Source organism: Zingiber officinale, chromosome 8A (genome assembly GCF_018446385.1).
Source record: "Zingiber officinale cultivar Zhangliang chromosome 8A, Zo_v1.1, whole genome shotgun sequence".
Taxonomy (NCBI): Eukaryota; Viridiplantae; Streptophyta; class Magnoliopsida; order Zingiberales; family Zingiberaceae; genus Zingiber; species Zingiber officinale.
In genome coordinates, this window is record NC_056000.1 from 86785577 (window position 1) to 86807760 (window position 22184).

The 22184-nt window shown below is 38.1% G+C and overlaps 2 protein-coding genes across 5 annotated transcripts; one reads left to right on the forward strand and one right to left on the reverse strand.

Moving 5' to 3' along the window:
• Positions 1-9931: 9931 nt before the first annotated feature.
• LOC122009819 lies at positions 9932-14719 on the reverse strand. 4 transcript variants are annotated; one of them, XR_006119663.1, is made up of 4 exons: positions 13194-14718; positions 12242-13105; positions 12060-12160; positions 9932-10128 (listed from the first exon to the last, which is right to left on the reverse strand). XR_006119663.1 is itself a non-coding variant. In XM_042566122.1 (4 exons), exons 1-3 carry the CDS (start codon positions 14439-14441, stop codon positions 12131-12133), a joined length of 2142 nt encoding a protein of 713 aa, XP_042422056.1. In that variant the 5' UTR covers positions 14442-14719; the 3' UTR covers positions 11812-12013; positions 12121-12130. The 4 variants fall into 4 exon arrangements, 3 of the variants coding, with proteins under 3 accessions (XP_042422056.1, XP_042422057.1, XP_042422055.1); XM_042566122.1 differs by lacking the exon at positions 9932-10128 and adding an exon at positions 11812-12013 and having other exon boundaries at positions 12121-12160; positions 13194-14719; XM_042566123.1 differs by lacking the exons at positions 9932-10128; positions 12060-12160 and adding an exon at positions 11812-12013 and having other exon boundaries at positions 13194-14719.
• Positions 14720-15305: 586 nt separating this feature from the next.
• LOC122009822 (pentatricopeptide repeat-containing protein At3g13880-like) lies at positions 15306-18268 on the forward strand. Its single transcript, XM_042566126.1, has one exon. It carries the CDS (start codon positions 15680-15682, stop codon positions 18122-18124), a length of 2445 nt encoding a protein of 814 aa, XP_042422060.1. The 5' UTR covers positions 15306-15679; the 3' UTR covers positions 18125-18268.
• The last annotated feature ends 3916 nt before the right edge of the window (positions 18269-22184 follow it).

Sequence of the window (22184 nt, forward strand, 5' to 3'; positions counted from 1 at the left end):
AGACCTTCCCAGCCAAAATCAGCGTCCTGGATCGATTGGAGTTGGGTTCCAATCGATTCAACCTATTTGAATCGATCCACTGATCGATTCAGGATGTGTGGATCGATCGGCTGATCGATCTAGTGAGCTTCTGCTCGCGAGAATTACCTTCTGGATCGATCCACGGATCGATTCAGGCACTCCAATCGATCCATGGATCGATTGGAGCTCTGATAGTTGCTGAATTTCAAATTCAGCCAACTTCAGAAACCCCTAGAAAATTCTACAAAAATCTAAAAATCAAGAAATTTCATGTAGACATTATTTAGGGCATACTTTATCATGGAAAAATAGTTTTCTATGAAAATACTTCATATTTTCAAATATTGACACAAACTTGAAAACATGCTAAAACTTTAGCGTTTTCTTCAAGTTTGTGTCTAACTATTCAATGGTGATTACTATCAAAAGATAGCCTTCATCAAGGTTTTCCAAAAGTCTTTTAAAATAATTTTCAAAACCAATATCCCATCACATTCCTTGGGCTTAATGCACATGACTTGTACATTAGCTTTCCCAATGATGGGAAAACACATAACTATGTGTTTTGATGAACCTAAAACTCAAAAGAATGCACTAAATCAACATGTTGAGTTTTGTTCATCATCCTAACATCTCACTTGTATCTATTGTGGGCAAAACACATAAAAGTCATCTTATAGGTCTTTGTGAGATATAAAATTTGATTTTGCCCTATTCTAGGGATCATGCATGTCTATCTAGGCATTTTAGAGATATTAGACATCCACCCAGGATGTCACTTGTTAATAAGTGTTGTTAAATGTCATTTGTCCTTAATTACAAGGAATTTAAACTTAATGCATGATTATGTTATGGCATACATCAAAAGGAAATAATTTTCAAAAGAAAATATCTTATAACTACATGATGTATGTATGACATGACATGGTATTTTTTGTATTTTCATAACAAGGTATGAGTGCAAGAATAAACATGATGTCATGGCATATGATGGGCAAGCAATCATGGCAAGTTTTAACATAAATAAAAATATACCTAGATTCCCTATCTAAATATCCTTAACCACTTAGCTACCTCAAAAGGTTAAACCTAAATTGCCCTAAATGCTTCAAGAAAATGTCAAAACCTAAATTGACATTTATATTTCTCTTGATTTGTTTATGCCAACTAAAAAATTAAGCATATCCTCAAATGTTAGTATATTCCATTTTTCCTCAAGAATAATCACATAAATCAAGGCCCGGATTACCTTAAATTTCTAAGAGAATACCAAAATCCCAACTTGGTATTTCTCTAGGTTTTCCCAATTTATGCCATTTTAAGATAAAATCAATTTTTCACCATTAGGCACATTTTACTCTTTCAAGGAGTAAATAATAATTCAATTTCATTTTCAAAGGTTAACAAAAACCTTGAAAATGCTCCTTGAGTGTCAATTTCTTCATGATTGGGTTAACTACCCTTTCACTTAAAGTTGACACTCTCTAACCCATTTATGGGGTAGAGAAAATGCTCCTAGGAACCCAACACCTATTGGTGCTCCTTGGATGCTCTAGGTATTCACTAGGGATAACTTCCCTAGATACCTTCCTAGTGACCTTGTTTGGCTTCTTAGAAGCCTTGGTCACCTTTTCTAGGTCAACTCTAAGGATAGCCTCCCTTGTGACCTTGTTGGTGACTTTCTTAGAAGTCTTAGTCACTTTGGTTGCAAAGATACTTCTAGGGATATCTTCCCTTGTATCCTTGACTTGACCCCTAGACTTAGGGTTTGTTCCATAACTATATGGAACCCTATGATAACTAGGCACATCCTTTTTAGCTTTGGGTTTGTATCCCAAACCTCTATGGTCATTGGATGGCTTTTGTACTCATAAACCTAGGTTATGCTCATTTTGCCCTAATAGGATATTTTCCAATCTTTTTAGGGTCTTTTCTAATTTATCAAGTCTTGACCTCAAGACTTGATTTTCCCTTACTAAGTCCTTAGTATTTGATTTTTCATTTGATCCATGAGCATTTTTATTCTTGGGCTTGTATCTATTATCCTTAGTGTTTTTGCCCAAATGTCTATCTACCTTCCTAACCTTAGGTTGGGTAGTCTTGGCATGTAGGGCCACATGCTTTTCCTTAATGCCCTCATGCTTTCTATTCTTATGGTAAATTGCATTAAAATGATAAAAATTTGAACTATCATGCTTTTTACCATAACGTAAAGGGTTAGGCTCAATAAATGTTACCTTCTTCTTTACCTTAGAGGCTCCCCCTTGACTAGTGCCTCCTTGAGCCTTGACCATCTTCTTCCCCTTGGGGCATTGACTTCGGTAATGCCCTTTTTGTTGACACAAGAAGCACACAATGTGCTCCTTGCTCTTCTTTGTCCCGGGGGTGGTCTCCTTGGGCTTCTCCTTGCCCTTTTGTGTCATTTGACCCTTCTTCTTAGCCAAGTTGGGACACTTGCTCTTGTAGTGCCCACTTTCCCTACACTCAAAACATATTATATGATTTTTATTTTTAATTGAGGCATTTATACCTTCTTGTGTAGGGATGGCACTTGCTCCTCCATTTGATATTTCTTGAATTTTGGAGGTGGCACCATCTTCTTCTTCTTCACTTGACCCGGATGTGGAGGCCTCTTCTTGCTCCGGGTTCATTGATCTACACTCCCCCTCAATCCTAGAGGTGGAGGCTTCATCATCTTGTACATGGAACAAGGAGTATGCTCCCTCCTTGTTCTCTTCATTGCACTCCCTTGAAGATGAAGCTTCTTCTTGGACTTCTTCTTCGGAGGTTGAGCATCTCTCAACCTTGGAGTCCTCCTCTTGGTCTTGCTCCAAAGAGTCACCCTCTCTGGATTCTTCTTGCTCTTGTACAGTGGAGAGGATCTCTTCATGAAGCTTGGTCAATTTACTCCACAATTCCTTTGCATCTTCAAATTCTTCAATTTTGCAAAGGATGGTGCTTGGCAATAAATTTACCAAAAGCTTGGTCACTTTGTCATTGGCCTCGCACCTTTGGACTTGCTCTTGACTCCATTTGCTCCTCTTGAGAACTTTGCCCTTTGAGTTTGTTGGAGTCTTGAAGCCTTCCATAAGTGCAAACCATTGCTCTATGTCCATCATAAGAAAATTTTCGATTCTTGATTTCCAAGAATCGAAGCTCGTGGAAGTGTATGGTGGAGCCACCCTCGTGTCGAATCCGAGCCCATCTCGGAATTCCATTGTAGAAGTTGAGCTTTTGAATTTCTTTGACTTTGACAATTTTGCTTCAACTTCTTCACCCTCTAGCTCTTCTTGTTATGCTTGACCCTTCCGGCGATGATTCCGGTGAAGAGCGGCCTCGCTCTGATACCACTTGTTAGGACCGAAAAGTAGCTAGAGGGGGGTGAATAGCTCTTCGCGTGCTCGTTGCTCGGCGTTGCTTGTTTCTTCAAGGATGCGCAGCGGAAATACAAAGAAACAAATGCAAACACGCTAACACTTGGATTTTACTTGGTATCAACCTCCAAGGGAGGTGACTAATCCAAGGATCCACACAACGCACGCACCCTCCACTAATGGAACTCTCCTTTATGGTAACTACCAAGGGCGGAGAAGTCCTACAAGACTCAATACAAGAAGAAGAAAGGGTAGTAAAGAAATACAAGCTTACAAGCTTACAATGAGTGCACAAACCCTAACCCTAGTTTCTTCTTCTTGCTTTGATCCGCCTCTTGACTTGGAAGAGCCTCCAAGAACCTTCAAGAACTAGCGATCTCGAGCTTGAGTAGAGTTGTGGAGGAGCTGGTGAAGATCTGAAATGAATCTGTGTAGAGATGCTGCAGCCAACGCACGCCTGCAGCTCAAATACGACGCAACGGTCGGATCCCGATCGATTCGAATATTCCCAATCGATCGGGGAGGCTTTGGATCGATCCACGGATCGATCCAGAGCGCCTCTGTGCTCTGGAAAAACGCCTAGATCGATCCACGGATCGATCCAGCGCTTATCGCGCAAAGCAGCCGCGTCCCAATCGATCCACTGATCGATTTGGACATCTGGATCGATCCAGAGGCTCTCTGTTCGCTAGGAAAGGCCTGGATCGATCCACTGATCGATCCAGCACTTGGTTTTTGCCCAAAACCAAGTCACAAGCCTCTCAAACCAACATCCGGTCAACCTTGACCTGTTGATACATCATGCCTAGCATCTGGTCACTCCTTTGACCTGCTAGGACTTCCCACCAAGTGTCTGGTTAATCCCTTTGACCCACTTGGACTTTACTCATCGTGCCAAGTATCCGGTCACTCTCTTGTCCTACTTGGACTTCCACCAGATGTCTGATCATCCTTGATCCATCTGGATTTTCCCTTGCCTGGCTTCACTCACCAGGACTTTCACCTGGCTTCACTCACCAGGATTTCCTTCTGCCTAGCTTCACTCACTAGGACTTTCACCTGGCTTCACTCACCAGGATTTCCAATCTGCCTAGCTTCACTCACTAGGGCTTTACTTCTGCCTGGCTTCACTCACCAGGACTTTCACTTCTGCTGCCTAACATACCAGTTAGGACTTCCTAGTCAGGTATCCGGTCACTCTTGACCTACTTGACTCTCCTTCAATCACACTGATCAATCCCTGATCAGAATCTCCCCACATGAACAACTGCACCTGCATTGTCCATGTGTCTACATGTATTGTCAAACATCGAAACTATGACCAAGACCCAAGCTTGGTCAACTCAGTCAACCTTGACCTAAAGGATATTGCACCAACAACCTCGACTCAATAGCGGCGCAAGCGTGCTTGCATGGAAGTTTATTGATCTGCCAAACTCTGCATGAACAATTCTTATCCATTAAATCAACAACAAAGGATTTTTCACCATCAACTACCTCAAACTTCCAATTACATGACCAATGCACTCTCAAATTTCAGGATTCAAGATATACTCTAGCAATAGACTTCTCCTTTCTCGGACTTAATTCCTTAACCATCACCAATGTTGATTCACGTCGCCGGTGCATTATGTTCATGATATGCATGCGTATGTGGTCCACCATAGCCACAATAGGGAGATAACGAGTTGGTTTAACCCAATTATTCCAACACTCTGCTATGTTATTATTCATAACACTCCATCTATCACCAAGAAATAAAGTATTTGTCTAACTTTGAGGATGAGATTGTACAATAAATCCTCTGGCAAGTGGCATGGAGTCGATGATATTGTTTATATGTTGTTCATGCTCTTGCAAAGATAGAGCATACGCAGCTTTCTTGAATACCAAAGACCAGTGCTTTTTGTTATGTTTTGGATAACTTTACAACACCTAGAATAAGGCAAACAAACCATTTTAGATTCAAAACATGTAAATAGACAAAAGTAAGTAATTAATTATTTACCCGCTTCACAAAATTATCCACTAAATGCCTCAAACAATAGGAATGGTGACTACCCACAAATAATTGTTCAACTGCCTTCATAATCCTAGGATGTTTGCTTGAGAACAAAGTGAACTCGTTGAACGAAATGCTTTGACACGAAATTAAGGCACTTCTCAAATGATAACAAAATCATTCTCAATTAGTGTCATTCTCCGCATCCACTACAGAATAACCAATTGTGAAAAAATCATCGTTGGTATCCTTCGATACAGCAACTAGGATACAACCTTTATACTTATTTTTTATATGAGTCTCATCCAAAAAAACAACGACCTACAACCAGTAAGAAAACCAACTACACATGCATGGAAACAAATGAATAACCGTTTGAATTTAGATGTTATGAGATCAATCTCGCACTCAGCAGCATTGCCAAGATTTGTTTCTCGAATAACACAACAATACCATCTTAGCCTATCGTAGCATCCCTTCTCTGTGTCATGAATATCATGCATCGCTAACTCCTTGCCTTTCCATACTTTGTGGGAGTCTAACTCTACCCCATAATCTCTTTGCAAATCTTTCTGAATTGTACAAGAGTGATAAGAGGGCTCTCCTCTCATTTTTCTTTCACAACATTAGCAATCCAAGTTGCATCGGCTTTAGGACACCCTCTACTACGCAAATTATTCTCACCACATGTATGCCACAGGTTGCATTTTCGAATCCCAAATATACTATCTGCTTTATATTTTGAAGTATAGATTCTCCATCCACAACTCCTTTCACTACAAATAATAATTACCTTCTTGCGGTCATTTTTTCTATACAAAAATGAACATCTTGTAGCAACAGCATAGTTTTTAACACATCTTTTAAAATTAGTAGCATCCTTGAAATTTTGCCTTTCGCCTTAGATGTAGTTAATCCAAGCATCTATAGTATTCGGCAACGGGGCTTGCTCGATCTCCTCATCACTCCTTGACTGTGTTTGTTCCTCCTAAAGCCTTACTAGTTTAATACGATTAATAGTATCAACTTAACTATAACATATGCACTTATGCTAGATATAACATATAATATTATCAAAACCACAATATGAAGAGGGATATAATATATGTTACCTCCCCAAATTTAGGTTGTCGTCGACATGTTCGTTTCTGCTCTCTACTCTCAAATCTATCATGCTCAGCTTCATACACATGAAAATGTATCATTTTGAGCACATCATCATCATCGTTCAAAGTCACATACATCTTACGTTGTGGAGCTAGGTATTGCAAAATCATAGATTCGGGAGTAATCTCGACACATTTTTTACCAAGACTCATATATATATCCATCAAATTACAACAACTGAAAATTGAAATAACAAACAACTGGTTCTTGCACTTACAACTACCCAAAAATGCAAGGTTGCAAGGTCCATTTTCAGAATCCATTTTAACCTAATCCATAAAAACATAACATTTAATTCAATCATAAAAAAACTGAATATCAAAACTTCATTCATATACAATTCAAGAATTTTTTTTCCAGAGATTTACTAATGATTTAAGAATTTTTCCATTCAAGAACTAAACAAAAAAATTTGTCATCAATTCGTCTCTAAATAATACAAATGAATTGATGGCAAATTTTTCACAACCCCTAAACCCTAAATCTTATCTTATTCACAAACCCAGTTTTATTCAACCTCACAAATTTTGAACATTATACTACTTAAATTAGGTACAATACTCCATTTATTGATAATCACTACAAAATATCGATATATCTTATTCTTTTTTGAATTGAAAAAGATGCAATACAAACTCATTCATAAATTTACGATTCTAAAATAGCAATCGAATTTTATTCAACCTCGACCTCACAAAATAAAAAACAACCATGAACTAAAACACCCATGACCTAAGGCTTCATTTTTTCACACAAGAATAACAAATTAGTCAAAATCTAGGACAAAAAATTATAACTTATCGATGATTCTTAGGTTGAAGGTGAAAGTAGGGTTCTGTCGATTCTCCGATTTCTGCCTTCAACGTCGATGGAGATGCTTTAGAGTTGAAGTAAGGGAAGGTCAAGTCGTCGTTGATAGTTTGGAGAGGAAGTCGAGGACTGCGTCGCCGATGGCTTGGAATCATGTAGGCTCGAAGTAAGGGGAGGGAGTGCATCGGTAGTTAGGAAAGAAAGCAGAAATAAGTAATATTTGAGGGTTTTAATTTAATAAGAGGGCAAGTTAGTAATTTCATATGGGTTAGGAAGTTGAAACAAATAAATTCATTTAATCAGGTATCGAGAAGAAAAAAAACTGACGCAGGGACTGAATGTAAATATTTAAATTTGCATGGAGATTTTAGAGCAAGTTTCCCTTAATTCAAAGGTATTTATAAAAAAAGGAAAAAAAAAATGAAGGTAAAGTGAAAATTTCTCACCTAGTTATCCAAAGCATTTACTGGATCGCTTTAGACAAGAACTAGAGTTTTCTCCTTTGGCATGAGATAGATACGTGGCTGTTCATAAGCTTGTCAAAGGCACTAGAAATGAGCAGCATCTAGATGGACCCTTCATGAGTTTGACATTGACAAAAAGAGACCTCCATCGACAAAAGCAACATTTTATGCCGCTTTCATTTGCTGGACTCTGATATAATGCGACCACACACATAATCGTCAAAATATAACAAACAAAATTTGTGTTGAATATAAGGTCAAAATTATGGCACAAGCCTTCTCTTGTGTTACCTCCTGGCTTGGTAGTATCTTCAGCATGGGTGATGGGTGTAGACACTAATCTGCAACTTGCATTTTCAGGCAAGAGGAAAAGATAGAGATACTGTAAGTTGATCAGAATCACCAACAAGCCCCAGACCAAAAATTAATGGGCAAGTATATATACCTTATCTGCTCCTACTAGTGAAGAATTTCTAGTTCAAAATATTCGCTTTAAATCCACTCACCTATTATAATAAAATATTCTCCTTGGTCATCAAATTGTTTCACCAAACATTTTGGTAAGGACCAGTTTAAGTATTTGCTCAAAATTAATGCTTGATGGTCTTTGTCAAGCTGATGTTAGTGTTGATCCTAAGCCAACCACCAACTAACCACAAGAAAGAAATAATTAAGTGTTCTCATAATGTATTCTTGTTCCAGGCCCCAGGCCAGCCGTTTAAATAAATAAAAAATCCCTTATATAAGATCAAAAAACTGAATTAATGGTGGAGGCAAAAAACAGAAATATGGCGGCCAATGTGCGACTGCACACAGTTTAAAGAAGAGAATAAAATTCTAGCTTAGTACTAGTCTTTTCTGGAGAAACAGAGACCATGATGCTTAGAACCCTTAACCATGTGGACATAGATGTATATTGGTGTAATCGAGCTCTTAGATTTTGATGTTTGTTTGACAATATGTTTAATGGAGTCTAATTAAGTCAATGTTGACTAGATGACTTACAAGTGGTAAGTAGTCTACCGAGTGGCTAAATCCAAACAGATAAAGGTGACTAATGCTTGGCAAGAAGAATACCCTAGGAGGAGGTAACCCTAGGTAAAGAGGAAAACCCTAGGGGGAGGTAACCCTAGGTCTCGGAAGAGTGAAGTCTAAGTGAAAGTCCTGATAAATAAAATCAAGTGGTGAAAACCCTAAGAGGCAACCTTAGGTAATAAGAAGTTTTAGAGGAGTGAACTTCAAGCAAAGTTGATCGAAAGGCTTCCGATCGGTAAACCTAAGTTTAGTTTTACTATAACATTTTACATTACTATTATTATTGTTGGCTAATTTAGTATTGCAAAAGCAATCTTAGCCAAAATATATTTGGAGGATAAATGTTTGGTTTGTAAGTTGAGATAAGCAACTAGAGTGGAGCAATGAGGAGGTCATGTCCCAGGAAAGGACAAACCCTAGGTCGTTGATCCAACTGAAGAAATCAGGATGTTTCCAAGTTGAGATCCAGATATGTCTTACTATCTTCTCTTACTTATGCATTATTTAATATTATACTAACTTTGTTATACAGGAATATTATTATTATATCAAACTAACTCCATTTTGCAGAAATTGAAAGGATCGGCCAACCGAACAGAAGGTTCAGTCGATTGAACCAAGCTGACATGGCACAGAGTTCAAGTCGCATAGAACACATTTGGAATTTAGGTGAATCGGTCAACCAAACCTAATTTGGTAAACATAGTGGTAGATTTGATCTCGGCAAAGTTGAAAAAGACAGGGATCAGTCGACCAATCAAGATAATCGATCAAACATTAAATGACATTAATGACACAAAGATCGGAACTCACCGAAGAAGAAAGATTAGTTGATCAGTCAACCGATAGGGAGATCGATCGACCGAAAGGATCCATCGACAATTTTTTCGATCAATCAAACAATGCTTATAAAAGTACATATCGGTAAGAACTTCTGTGCAACCTTCTAGTCTTCTTTCTCTCTGTTCGTGCTGCTACTGCTCTATGCTTCAAATATGTGCAAGTTATAGCAACAAAGAGCTACGACAATCTTCATCTTATATCTTAATTGTTAGTACATTTGCTTTTAGTTTACATAACTCCTTGTAAACTTCATTATACGAATTACCTCTTTTTTAAAAATTTCGAAAAGAGAAATTCTAGTTGATTATCCAACAGTGCGATCAAGGATCATGAATCTTAGATTTAGGATAAAAGAAACGATTTGTCACCAGTGATATTCACCCTCCCCTCACAATTCCGATCCTTCGTATACCTGCTATTGCAAATTCACGGTACAATATCAGTGTGAAAAACAAAAAGCGAACATCTAAAAAAACGAAGATGCATGTATAAGATTCGCCAGTAAATAAGTATTTTTTTAAAAGTTGGGTCTAAGTTACCACACCGCTCAATGAGATGCATCCCTTTGACTAGAAAGATATGGATAAAATATTTTAAACAGTCAAGGATTTCTACCCAACTCTGGAATCAACCTTGACTCCAGCCATGGGTATTACTAACCGGCATGTGGCCACTAAATACTGATACACTAAACTAGCCTCAATTATTAGAAGCTTCAGCGGAGTGGGATGCGGAACAACCAATATGAACTCAGACAACATACACAGAGATAGTAGGGTTAATCTAGCATTACCAGGGTTGAAGAAATATTAATCTAAGAAACCAGAGTAGGAGACATAAATCTGATTGAGTTGTGTAGCTGACACATAAAATACCACTGACCTTTATGCCTAAGTTACTGTGGTAGTTCAAAATTTATATCTGGCAGAAAATGAGATGATGGAAACAATAATCATGCAATTTAAATGCCAAATTTACATGAAAAAGATACATTTTCTGGTAGAATAAAAAAATAACATTTTTATTTTAAATAACAAGAATATGGTGGCAAAAAAGGCCTTGCATAAGGATACTGTAAATATTCAAAAAAATTCTTTTGTTTGTTAGATAAGAAAGATTAAATATCTAAGATTGCATGACATGTTCTCAAACAAACAAAGATTTATGTGTTGAAAAGTAGAGGAAGACTTGAACATTACTAATGATGGTGTCACAAAGAGTTCTATAATGAGATAAGATACGTGCAACCAGCCTCAACCGGTGCCAAATAACTTGGGACAAATATGGTATGATGATGATGAAAGTAAAAAAAAAAGAAACTAGTTATATCCTAGACTTTCATTTTAGCTACCCCTTTTTAGCAACTTACCCTCTCATCGAGTTTAATACTGAACCTTTAAATATCAAAAACAATTCTAATGCATTCATGCGTTTTATACAGACAATTTGACTAGTATCTGTTATCAATCATTAAAAGGAGACCAAATACAAGAACATGTAAGCGGGAATGACAATTTCAGAAAGGGAATGCCAGATGTTTGATTAGTGGCATGACATGCAATCTTTGTCATATTCACATGCAAAACTTGCACGTAGAAACTGTACGAGTCAGCAGCACATTTGTACAGTTTTCTCACAGAAAAGTATATATACTAACTCCATTTATAAAACATCAAGAAGATTACAAAAAAGATCTAGGGTTTATCTCTATGCTACAAAAGGACAAAGAAAAGAAAGCTGGAGTATATTCCAGCAGATTAACCAATGTGGTTTTACAAATTCACTCCAACTATCATCAAATTCTTCGTTTCAACTTGAACCAAAGCTACCAATAAAAAATGGTTACATAATGCAGCATCATATTATTGAGATAAAAACACTCACGAGACAAGAATTGTTTGTGATTAGCATGAAAGTCAGCTATAAAATTAATAAATTGTACTACTAGACAGCTGCAAATTGTTTCTGCTGTAGGAAAAAAAAACTAATGCATAGATCAATGAAATACTTCATAAATACATAAAGAACTACTGGCAAAGTATGATATTACATTTTTTAGTTGAATGTATACACTTGTTGGAAATGGCAAATGAACTAACACAACATGCATATTGCTGCACAAGTGATTGACATGTGGTTAAGACAATGTGTTTAGTCCTCCTGTTGAACAATTTATAATTTACAAGAATGAAATATTTTGAACGAGCAATAGCTCAAGTTACATACAGCATAATAAAGGAATTAATAAGGGAAGCGCATTTGAGATTGCCAGAAGAATCGCCACGAGGTCAAACCACCTATAAATAAAGTAGGGGAGTTAAAAAAAAAACTAAACTGTATTACCTTCTCTATCCTCTGTAATCATAAGATATGGTGTGATGGTGGAAGAAAAGTAAGTTTACACCTCATTTTTCTTATATTTGTGAGTCAGGTTTTGACAGCACCTAGAAGGATATGTAGATAGATTAAAGAACGTATGAAATTCATAATTCATCATAACTATTGTTTGATTTTAAAAGGGTTACCTCAGCGAATCGAATCTGTCGACGTCGTGATCTTGAAGGCCTGATATTCGTTTCTTGTTTCACGTCATTAGAGGGTGTTTGCACGGTTTGTTTCCTATTCTGAAGTTGAATGCCTAATAATGACTGTGGAGCTGGATTTTTTGATGAGACAGAAGGCAAAGTTCTAGAAAGCCAAGACTCTGATGGTGATTTCGGCAATGGTGGAGGCAGCAGTGACAGCAAAGGATTAATGCCACTCTTCAAATGCAATGGCTCACTATCATTGCCACGATTTCTATTATCATCAACATCCATATTCCCATTATTTAATCTTTTTGAAGGGAAGAGTGAAATGGGCATAGAAACTTTGGTGACTTCTGGTTGCAACGCATTTTTTTTATCAGCTCCAGCAACTATACTTTCTCTACTCCAACTATCTATACCAATCTCACCAGAACTCATCATACTTCTAGTATCACTGACAGCATAGAAGGAACTAGCCTTTGAGTCCGAAGATCCTGGTCTATTACCTGAATCTACACGCAGAGTTTTGTCCAATAAAGAGCTCATGGACTCTGAACCTATTTGGTTGCTGTGATTTATTTCCCTGTAGCTTCCGCTGCTTTTCTCGCCAGCATCAGAACCATCAATCTTACTACAATTGCTTTCTCTGCTTAGAATTCCAACAGAATCCTTCCTTTCATGAACAGTTGATGGATGCCCATCATTTTTATCAGGGGTTGTACCTCCGGTAGCCACTGAATTACCAAATGCAGATGAACAATCAGCTGTAAGAGTATCAGATTCACTCAATTTACCTATCACTTCTTTCTGGGGAGAATGTTCCAGACCCAATTTTTTTCCATAAACAGCTTCCCATGAGAGCTAAACAAGAAAATTTAAGACAACACAAATCAATAACAGGCCAAAGAAAAAAAAAATTCCGTAACAAATAATCTTGCCCATACTTTACCTCTTCAACTTGAACAAGAGATATTGGATATACATTCTTGATCTGTGGGCTTCCAGACTTTCCCCTTGCTGAAGGCAAGTGTCTTCCTCGAACTTTCATCCCTGGGACTGGATTTAGAAGACAGAATGAACTCTTCAAACAAAATTGAGGAAGCAATCCACAACCTTTAGAAGGAAAATGGCCAGTATCATCATAGCACTTCTCATCTTCACCGTCTTCATCATAGGTATCCTCTTCCTCCAACTCCTTAGCATACTGTTCGGGATAAGCATAATTTTTCTGGAGGGGAATAGGTGGCCTCTTGGCAGGATCACTAGTTTCAACCCTCTCAAGAAGCTTCGTAGCCGCTCGTGGAGGTGCAGCTGATTTTTTAAAGGTATAATGGGGTGAATCGGAAGACATTGCCTGTGCAGCAGGCAAGAACCTCTCTATCATGAAATCCCTGAGCTCGGGATCCTTGAGAAAGTTGCCCGAGAACTTGGCCACATCTGGGATTCCACTAATGCCACTGACACTGCAATTCATGAAGAATGACTCCGATCGTGATAGTGTATCAAGCGCATCAGAGAAGGCGTCTTCTTCAACATTGTCTTCTTTATTATGATTCTCTGAGGCTGAAACGGGCTGCTTTTCTAGCTTTTTCTCTACCTTCTCAGCTTTCTCAATCCTCTCTTCATTTTCAACCGTTTCCTCCACCTCAATCTCTTCCATATTCTCTGTCTTCACTGGCATCTCAATCCTATCGGCATTTTCTACCTTATTTTCCTTCTCAATCTTCTCTACCCTCTCATCCACGACAATCTTAGGCACGTCCTCAGAAGACTCGTAAGAATTGGCAGTTCCAGCATCGGGCGCAAAGGTCACAGCTTTACGAGTCCGCACACTGCTGCCAACCTTCACAGCCGGAGCCAAGGCATCCCGAAACGAGTTTCCCCCCTTGCCGTTCTGGATCCTTCCAGGCGGAAGCTTGGGGACCTTCATCACCTTCCCACCGCTGTCCACGGCCGATCGCGCCCCGTTCTTAGGCAACCCCGGAGTCTGCTCCCATACGAACGGGACGACCCCTGGAACACGCACTGGGCCCGATTTCAAATCCGACTTGTAGTACGGAAGCGATGCCCTCCTTGGCGGCGGAGGCCGCGCCTCGCCCTCCTCCTCCGGTAGCAGCGTCGGAGAAGCCGACGGCCCCGCCGAGAATCTCCGAACGGACAGCAGCGGTGCTTCGAGATCCATCTTCTTCTCCTCCATCGGATTCTTCAACACCCTTGCGCATCCATCTTCACCAAAACCCTAATCCTCCCTCCTATCCAATCCAACAAACATCAAATCATCCCCTCAAAAAAGAAAAACATATCAGATAAACCTTTGCGGGCAGACCAAATCGCAAATTGACATCAAAAGCGAGGCGGAATGGAAGAACAGAACCGTTCGAGAGACGAGAAGAGGAAGAAGGAAAAGCGAAGCGGAGAGCCTCGTGGTTTGGGAGTGTCCTCAGCGGGACTTTACGTCTTTACCTAACTAAGTGTGAGTGAGGAAGATAGCCAAGATAGAAACCCGAACGCGCTTACTTAGAGTTTACCATCCACATGGCCACCAACCATATGTGGGAACCTGCTGTATGGCTGAGCATTGCTGGGGACGTGTAGTTATTATACGATAATTCAAGCAGGGCTGTGCTTTCAGACGGATGTCCTGATTAATCATCTTATTAATTGAAATTATTAATTATTTGGGGAAATATATCGAGGTTGGTGATGTGTATTTGTTAAGACAGATATAATTAAGTCGAAATTTTATTTTACTTTATTTTTAAGAAAAATAAATTAATAGATTATTCTTGAGTTGACCTCTGACTTCTTCCGGTGACCTACAATCGTTGAACTTTAATCTTGGTCAAATACAGCTGGATAGGTTTCACTTCCTAAAGGCCCTTTTTGCTAAACAAAACTTAGACGAAGGGTTTGCATGGTTGCATCGATAGGACTCATTATAAATTAAGTGAGATTAGTTCAACGGTTTAGATTATCTTACATTTTAATCCAATGACTCGCAAGTGGATTTTACAGAGAACTCCTAATAAATGCCTCTGCTATAAATTTGATTCCTGCTTTCCCTTGGCTCAAAACGGTAACCGCCGCCAGAGCCGTCTCTCTTACTTTCTGTGCTCGCTCGCCCTGCGCCGGCGGCCGCCGTGTCACCCCGGGGGAGGAACCGCACTCCCAAGAAACGAGGCTTCCCCTGCCTCCTCTCCCCCATTGGTGGTCGCGCCGCCGGTCCAACTCACCTACGGCACTAACTCCCTGCGTCGCTTCCTCTACAGGGAGTTAGGAACGAAAACTAGGGACGATATCTCCTCGGCACTAGTATCCTGGCTGTCCAAACCAGAGACAGAACGAGAACGACGAGGGAAGAAGAAAGGAGATAACTTCCAGGACATCCGACCTCGATCGGCTCAGTGGATCCATAAAGTTCGATCACCCGCCTCCATGAGACCTGCGCACCCTACTCATACACGCCTAAGAAAAGTTTCGAAGCATGTCTTCTTCTACAGATTACCCAAACAGCACTTCAACTCCTTCCCAACGCAACAGCAAATTCCTCTCCAGCCCAGGCTATCTCAGGCTATGTACTCAGATCTCCTTCTTTCTGCTACACAATCGCAATCTTTGCTCCATGGGAAAGAAGTGCATTCGCACATCACCAAGCAGTGCTTTGTTCCTTGTCTGTTCTTGCAAAATACAATCCTGAACATGTACTGCAAATGCAAAGAAATGGTACTTGCCCAACGGCTGTTCGATACATTGCCTAGAAGAGATAGTGTCTCTTGGAATTCACTCATCTCTGGGTATTTTCAAGTTGGTCTCTGTTGTAAATCCTTGGATGTGTTTTGTAAGGCAAGAGGTACAGGAGCAAAGCTGGATCGTTTCACCTATGCCAGTGCACTAAATGTGTGTTCTAGAACTGAGGATTTGAAGACAGGGAAAGTGATTCACGCGATGATTCTAGTCAATGGATCCCGACATGTTTTCTTGACTAACTCACTCATTGACATGTACTCAAAATGTGGCAAAATTGGTGAAGCGAGGCTGGTTTTTGCTAGTTCAACTGAAGTGGATGATGTTTCTTGGAATTCTTTGATTTCTTCTTATGTTCGAATTGGTTGGGATGAGGAGACATTGAGGACGTTTGCTCAGATACATCGGTTGGGAATACAGATGAATCCTTTTGCTCTAGGTAGTGTGCTCAAGTCTTGTTCAAACATCAGCAATGCTGTGGAACTTGGGAAGATGATTCATGGATGCATAACTAAAGTTGGTTTGGACTCCAATGTGTTTTTGGGCAGTGCACTCATAGACTTGTATTCAAAGAATGGCTTGTTGGATGAAGCACTTGAGGTGTTTAAGTCATTATCTGATCCTAATGTCGTCGTCTTCAATTCCATGATTGCTGGGTTTTCAAGGTCAGAGATGGATAGAGATAAAGTTGAAGTTGAAGCAGTAAGACTCTTCTCCGAGATGCTGAGGCGAGGAATTAGGCCTTCAAAATTCACATTGTCAGGCATGGTGAAAGCATGTAGCTTAATTGCTGATTTTGAGGTGGGAAGGCAAATACATGGACAGATACTCAAGAACAGTCTCCAATATGATGAGTTCATTGGAAGTGCACTAATTGAGATGTACACTGACTCAGGTTCCATCGAGGATGGATTCAAATGCTTCAATTCTGTACCTAAGCAAGACATTGTCACTTGGACTTCCATGATCTCTGGATGTGTTCGAACTGAACAATTTGAAAGGGCACTGAGATTGTTCCACGACTTGCTGAGCAATGGCATAAAGCCTGATCACTTCACTCTATCATGCTTAATGAGTGTCTGTGCTAATCTAGCAGTGGCAAGGTCCGGTGAGCAAATCCAGTGTTATGCTGTTAAAGCTGGATTCAGTTGGTTCGCCGTCATGAATAACTCCCAGATCTTCATGTATGCTAGATCCGGAAATATTGATGCTGCTAAAACCACATTTCAGGAGATGGAGAATCGCGATGTAGTGTCTTGGTCTGCTATGATTTCGAGTCATGCACAACATGGTTGCGCAACAGATGCCCTGATGCTTTTCAAGGAGATGGAGGACTGCCCAATTGTGCCAAACCATGTCACTTTTCTTGGTGTTCTTTCTGCTTGTAGCCATGGAGGACTGGTCGAAGAGGGTCTTCGATACTACGAAAGCATGAAAATCGATTATAATTTGGATCCAAATGCAAGACACTGCTCTTGTATAGTTGACCTCCTTGGACGGGCAGGAAGATTGGTCGATGCTGAGAAGTTTATCCTGGACTCGGGATTTCATGATGACCACGCATTATGGATGGCTCTTCTAGGTTCATGTCGCATTCACAAGCACATTGCGATGGCAACTAGTGCCGCAAAACGAATAATGGAGCTCGATCCTCATTCCTCTAGCCCATATGTGATACTTTACAATATGTACCTCGATTCTGGGAGGAAATTCTTTGCCATGAAGACTCGGAATTTGATGAAAGAAAGAGGTGTGAAGAAGGAACCAGGTCTTAGTTGGATTGAGATTGGCGCATCTGTCCATTCTTTTGTTGCAGGTGATAATTCTCACCCCGAGAGTCCTGCAATATACGAGAAACTAGAAGAAATGCTATCCAAGATCAAGAAGATAGTTCCTAACAACCAGTGTGAAGCCTTTGTGAATCATCACAGCGAGAAGTTGGCAGTAGCATTTGGAATGATGCATCTACCTGCACTGGCACCAATTTGTGTTATGAAAAACTTGAGGGTGTGCATGGACTGCCACACTTCGATGAAGATGTTCTCGATGAGTGAAAAGAGGGAGATTGTTCTAAGAGATCCATTCCGGTTTCATCATTTTAGAGATGGTTGCTGTTCTTGTGGGGACTATTGGTGAAGCACAAACAATCAAGTTTTGTAGATATTGTGTACGTATTTGTTCATTTATTTGAGTCAAATTGTTTTAGATGCTAACACTTTGTGAACTGATTAAAAGGAATGTAAATTGGTGAAGAATGCACTAGCCAAGTGCAACAAGTAATTATTTGTTTAGTTAATCATCCCGGAAGAATGCGTTTTAACAATAACAAAAACTCAGGGGTACTTTGAAAAAACTATACGAAGTATATTAGAAATTTCTCTAATTTGTAATGGACAAAAATTAAAATTAAAAGGTCATTCTAAACATCTGATCAGATATTTTATATCCAAAATACCTTTTATTCTACTACAAATACTCTCAAATAATTTAACAATGGAATTAGCAATGGAATTATGTTGTTAATTTTATCTCTATTCTTATTTAACCTATTTAATTAGTTACGGAAACTTAATTTGTTACTAAAATAATAACGGAATTAAGTTTTTATCTCTATTTTAGCGATGAAAACTTAATTCTCACTAATTAACTTTCTAATTAAGATTTTCAGTCTCGATTTTTTCTTCCCAACACCCTAAAATCTTCCTCTTCTTCTCTCCGATCCTGTTCAATCAACCTCCTCTCTAATCTCCGACACACTCCTCTCCTCTCGATCTTTGGCACTGACACGCATCCTATCGATATGCACGATCCTCTCCCCTTCCCTCTCCTCTCTTAGCGATGGCTTTGCGGCAGCCTTGCGGCGAGGTCTCACCTTCCCCACAGCCTCGCAGCGAGGTCTCACCTTGGTCACGGCCTCGCAGCAAGGTCTTGCCTTAGTTGCGGTCTCACGGCAAGGTCACAAAGCCGAGCGCGACCTCAGTTGCATGCCCTAGCCTGCTTATAGTGTGCGCGTGCAGCCCTGGCCAAATGGTTGGGCGTGCGTAACCCTTATATTTACTTGGATTAAGAATTTAATGAAGTAGTTAATTATACTTGTGCTTCTTAAAGATGACAGGAGCTAATGCTTTCATTGCGTGTGTAATTTCATGGACTGTTAGTTGTGTTCATGTAAGGTTTTTCAAGTTTATACAAAGGTTGTGTTATTTGAATCTTACTGTCTCGATCAAAAGTTATAAAAATTGGTTTTCCAACATCGTATCGGCTGATTTGAACTCTAGAAAGCATTGCAGTGTTATGTTACTATTGCAATGGATAGTGAATTAACGAAGAAGATGAGTAGACATGGATCAAAAGAACTACCAATTTGAATTGGTCCAAAGTATCAAAGATCAAAGATCAAATCTAATTTATACTTGTTAATTAGCTTGAATTCTAGTAAAGATTCTTTCTTTCTTGGCATTATGTATAAAGTTAACATTTGCTACTTCCAAGAGTTCCTTTAATAAACTAATTATATCTGTTTGGATGATTGGATCTCCCATTGGATTGCCAACCTTTTCTAGGGATATTAAAAAAAAATCAAGTGAAAGAGAAAATTCCAACTCTCTAGATACTCGCATTCACTTGTGTTCATGCCTAAACAAGTTGATAAAAATGATCTAGCAAGTGCACCTTCGTTCGCCAATAAGGTGGTCCAAGGATTATTTCCACTATAATACTTCCAATCCACCTCATGATAACACTGTAGCAAATCCACGATAACATTTGGTATAATATCAATTGCTTATCAACTGTATCAAATTTAATAATTACAACTTATTGGTAGCTAGCAGTTTGGTCGTCCACCCACCGCCAACGGCCTCCGAATGACCTCTGGTCTTTTGCCCCGACCCAAATTATAATCGGGATGGAAATGTGAACTCAGAGATGGAACATAGTAAATTGCGGCCGAATTCTAGTCGGAATCTGGCCACAATTGCGGAGCATTTTTTTGGATGTGGACTGTGTGGCAAATTCATAAATATGAGGTTGTCGAGTGCCAAGAAGTTGCAATTATTAAGAAGTTGTAATTATTAAATTTGATACAACTTGTCAATATTTCAATGTTATAGGAAATATAATACCAAATGTTATAGAGAATTTGAGCTATTTTGACATAGCAATCAACATATACAAAGAAAATGACTAATACTAAAACACTCATATTGAAATAACCATAGTTGAGGCAACAAATTGGGTAGAAGAGAATTTACAATAGGCACAAACTCTCAATTATGATAGAGTCTAGTAATAAAAACTTAAAAACTATTAATGCTAATGATTCAAATTAGATTGTAATGATGATTAAATTTTAGAACATGTTTATTTTTAAATATAAATCTCACTAGTTCTATCATATAAGATATTATTATCCTGATTTGATTATTATTTGAAATATGTATATGTTATAATATTATTTTATAAATATAACGGTATTTAATGGCCAGATTATGTTAAGGATTGTGAGAGATTAATAAGTATTGATGTTATTAAAAATTTAAATTCATCTAATCTTTTATTTATTATTTTTATAAAAAAATATACATTTTTACTCCCATAATCATAATATATCTACTTAATAAAAAAAAAACATCAATATGCTACAACATTATTATAGCAACTAAGGGGCTGTTTGTTTGGGGGGTTTGGAATGAGAATGGAATGAAACTTGTGCTTGGTTTGGGGAAATGATGGTGGAACCCACGGATTCATTCCTCTAAATATAGGAATGGGTCATTCCTGAGTACTATGAGGGGTATGAGAATCATTCCCATTTCATTAATATTTACAATCATTCACATATCCTTTCCCATTCGCTTACCCGAACCAAGTGTCCCCTAAGAGATATCAACATATAATAGCTAAAAGATAATTGCTACAACATATAATAGTTACTTGATGGTTGTTACAATGTTAAATTTTAACTATTTTATTTTAATCAAAATTACTATATATAAAACTAGTGCTACATTATAAGCTACTACACAATTATAGTTAAATTCTAAATTTTAAAATCTTAATTTCTAATTCCTAATTTTTAAATTCTTAAAACTATTATATCAAAAATACTTTTTACCGACTTCATCAAAATTACTTTAAAATAATTATATCATCTACCTAAGTAGTTGCTAGAAGCTATTTAGCTACTACACAGTTGTAAAAACTACTTAGTCGTCGTTATAATACTATAATAGTGTTCTATTAGCTATTACACATTGAAATAGCTAATCGTAGTAGTTATAATAGCATTGGAAGTAAGAAATAATATTATAGTAGCTACATAAAATAGTTACGCATTATAGTAGTTAGTTGTCGCGGTTACAAGATTACTAAAAGTAACATTTGAAGGATAAAAGATATGATAGGGCACCCTTGATTATTTTTTTTAAAAGTGTCTTTTTAATTATTTATATAATTTGAACTATTCTTTTGATTTTGGACAAAAGTAAAAAAGACATTTTTTTCTAAATCATCAATAGGACACCCCCACATTACTTTTTAATCAAAAGGACATTCCTTCCCACTATTCAGTTGTGTATATTTATCCTCTTATCTTTTAGTATTTTTCTCATTATTATCTCTCGAATAAATTTTAAACCATAGCCGCTACATTTGTTGTAGCGACTATGAAACTCATGTAGTTGCTATATTTGTTGTAACAGTTACGAAATTATAGTTATTATATAGGTTGTAGTAGTTATGGTTTTATAACTACTACAACGTTAATGTTAGATGAGCAAGTTATAGCAACTTTGAAACTGTAATTGTTACAACTGAATGGTAAATGAACAAAATTAAATCCGCGTAGTAATAATTATGAAATCGTAATTATTACAATATGAATATTTTTAAACATATTAAATATTAGTAGGTATGAAATCGTAGTTACTATAATATATGTAGCAGCTATAAAATTATAATTATTATAATGAGTTTGACTGATTTAGAATTTAGTTAATTAGGGGGTAATTATGAGAAAGACATTAAAGAATAGGAAGAGGGTAAATGTACACGATTGAATAATGACATTGGACACATTTTTGAATAAAAAAATAAAGTGGGGTGCACTCATTTGAAAAAAAAAAAAAATAAAGACTTATTTCCTATATATATATATATATATACATTAATCACGCTTTAGTTAAATCAATAATGG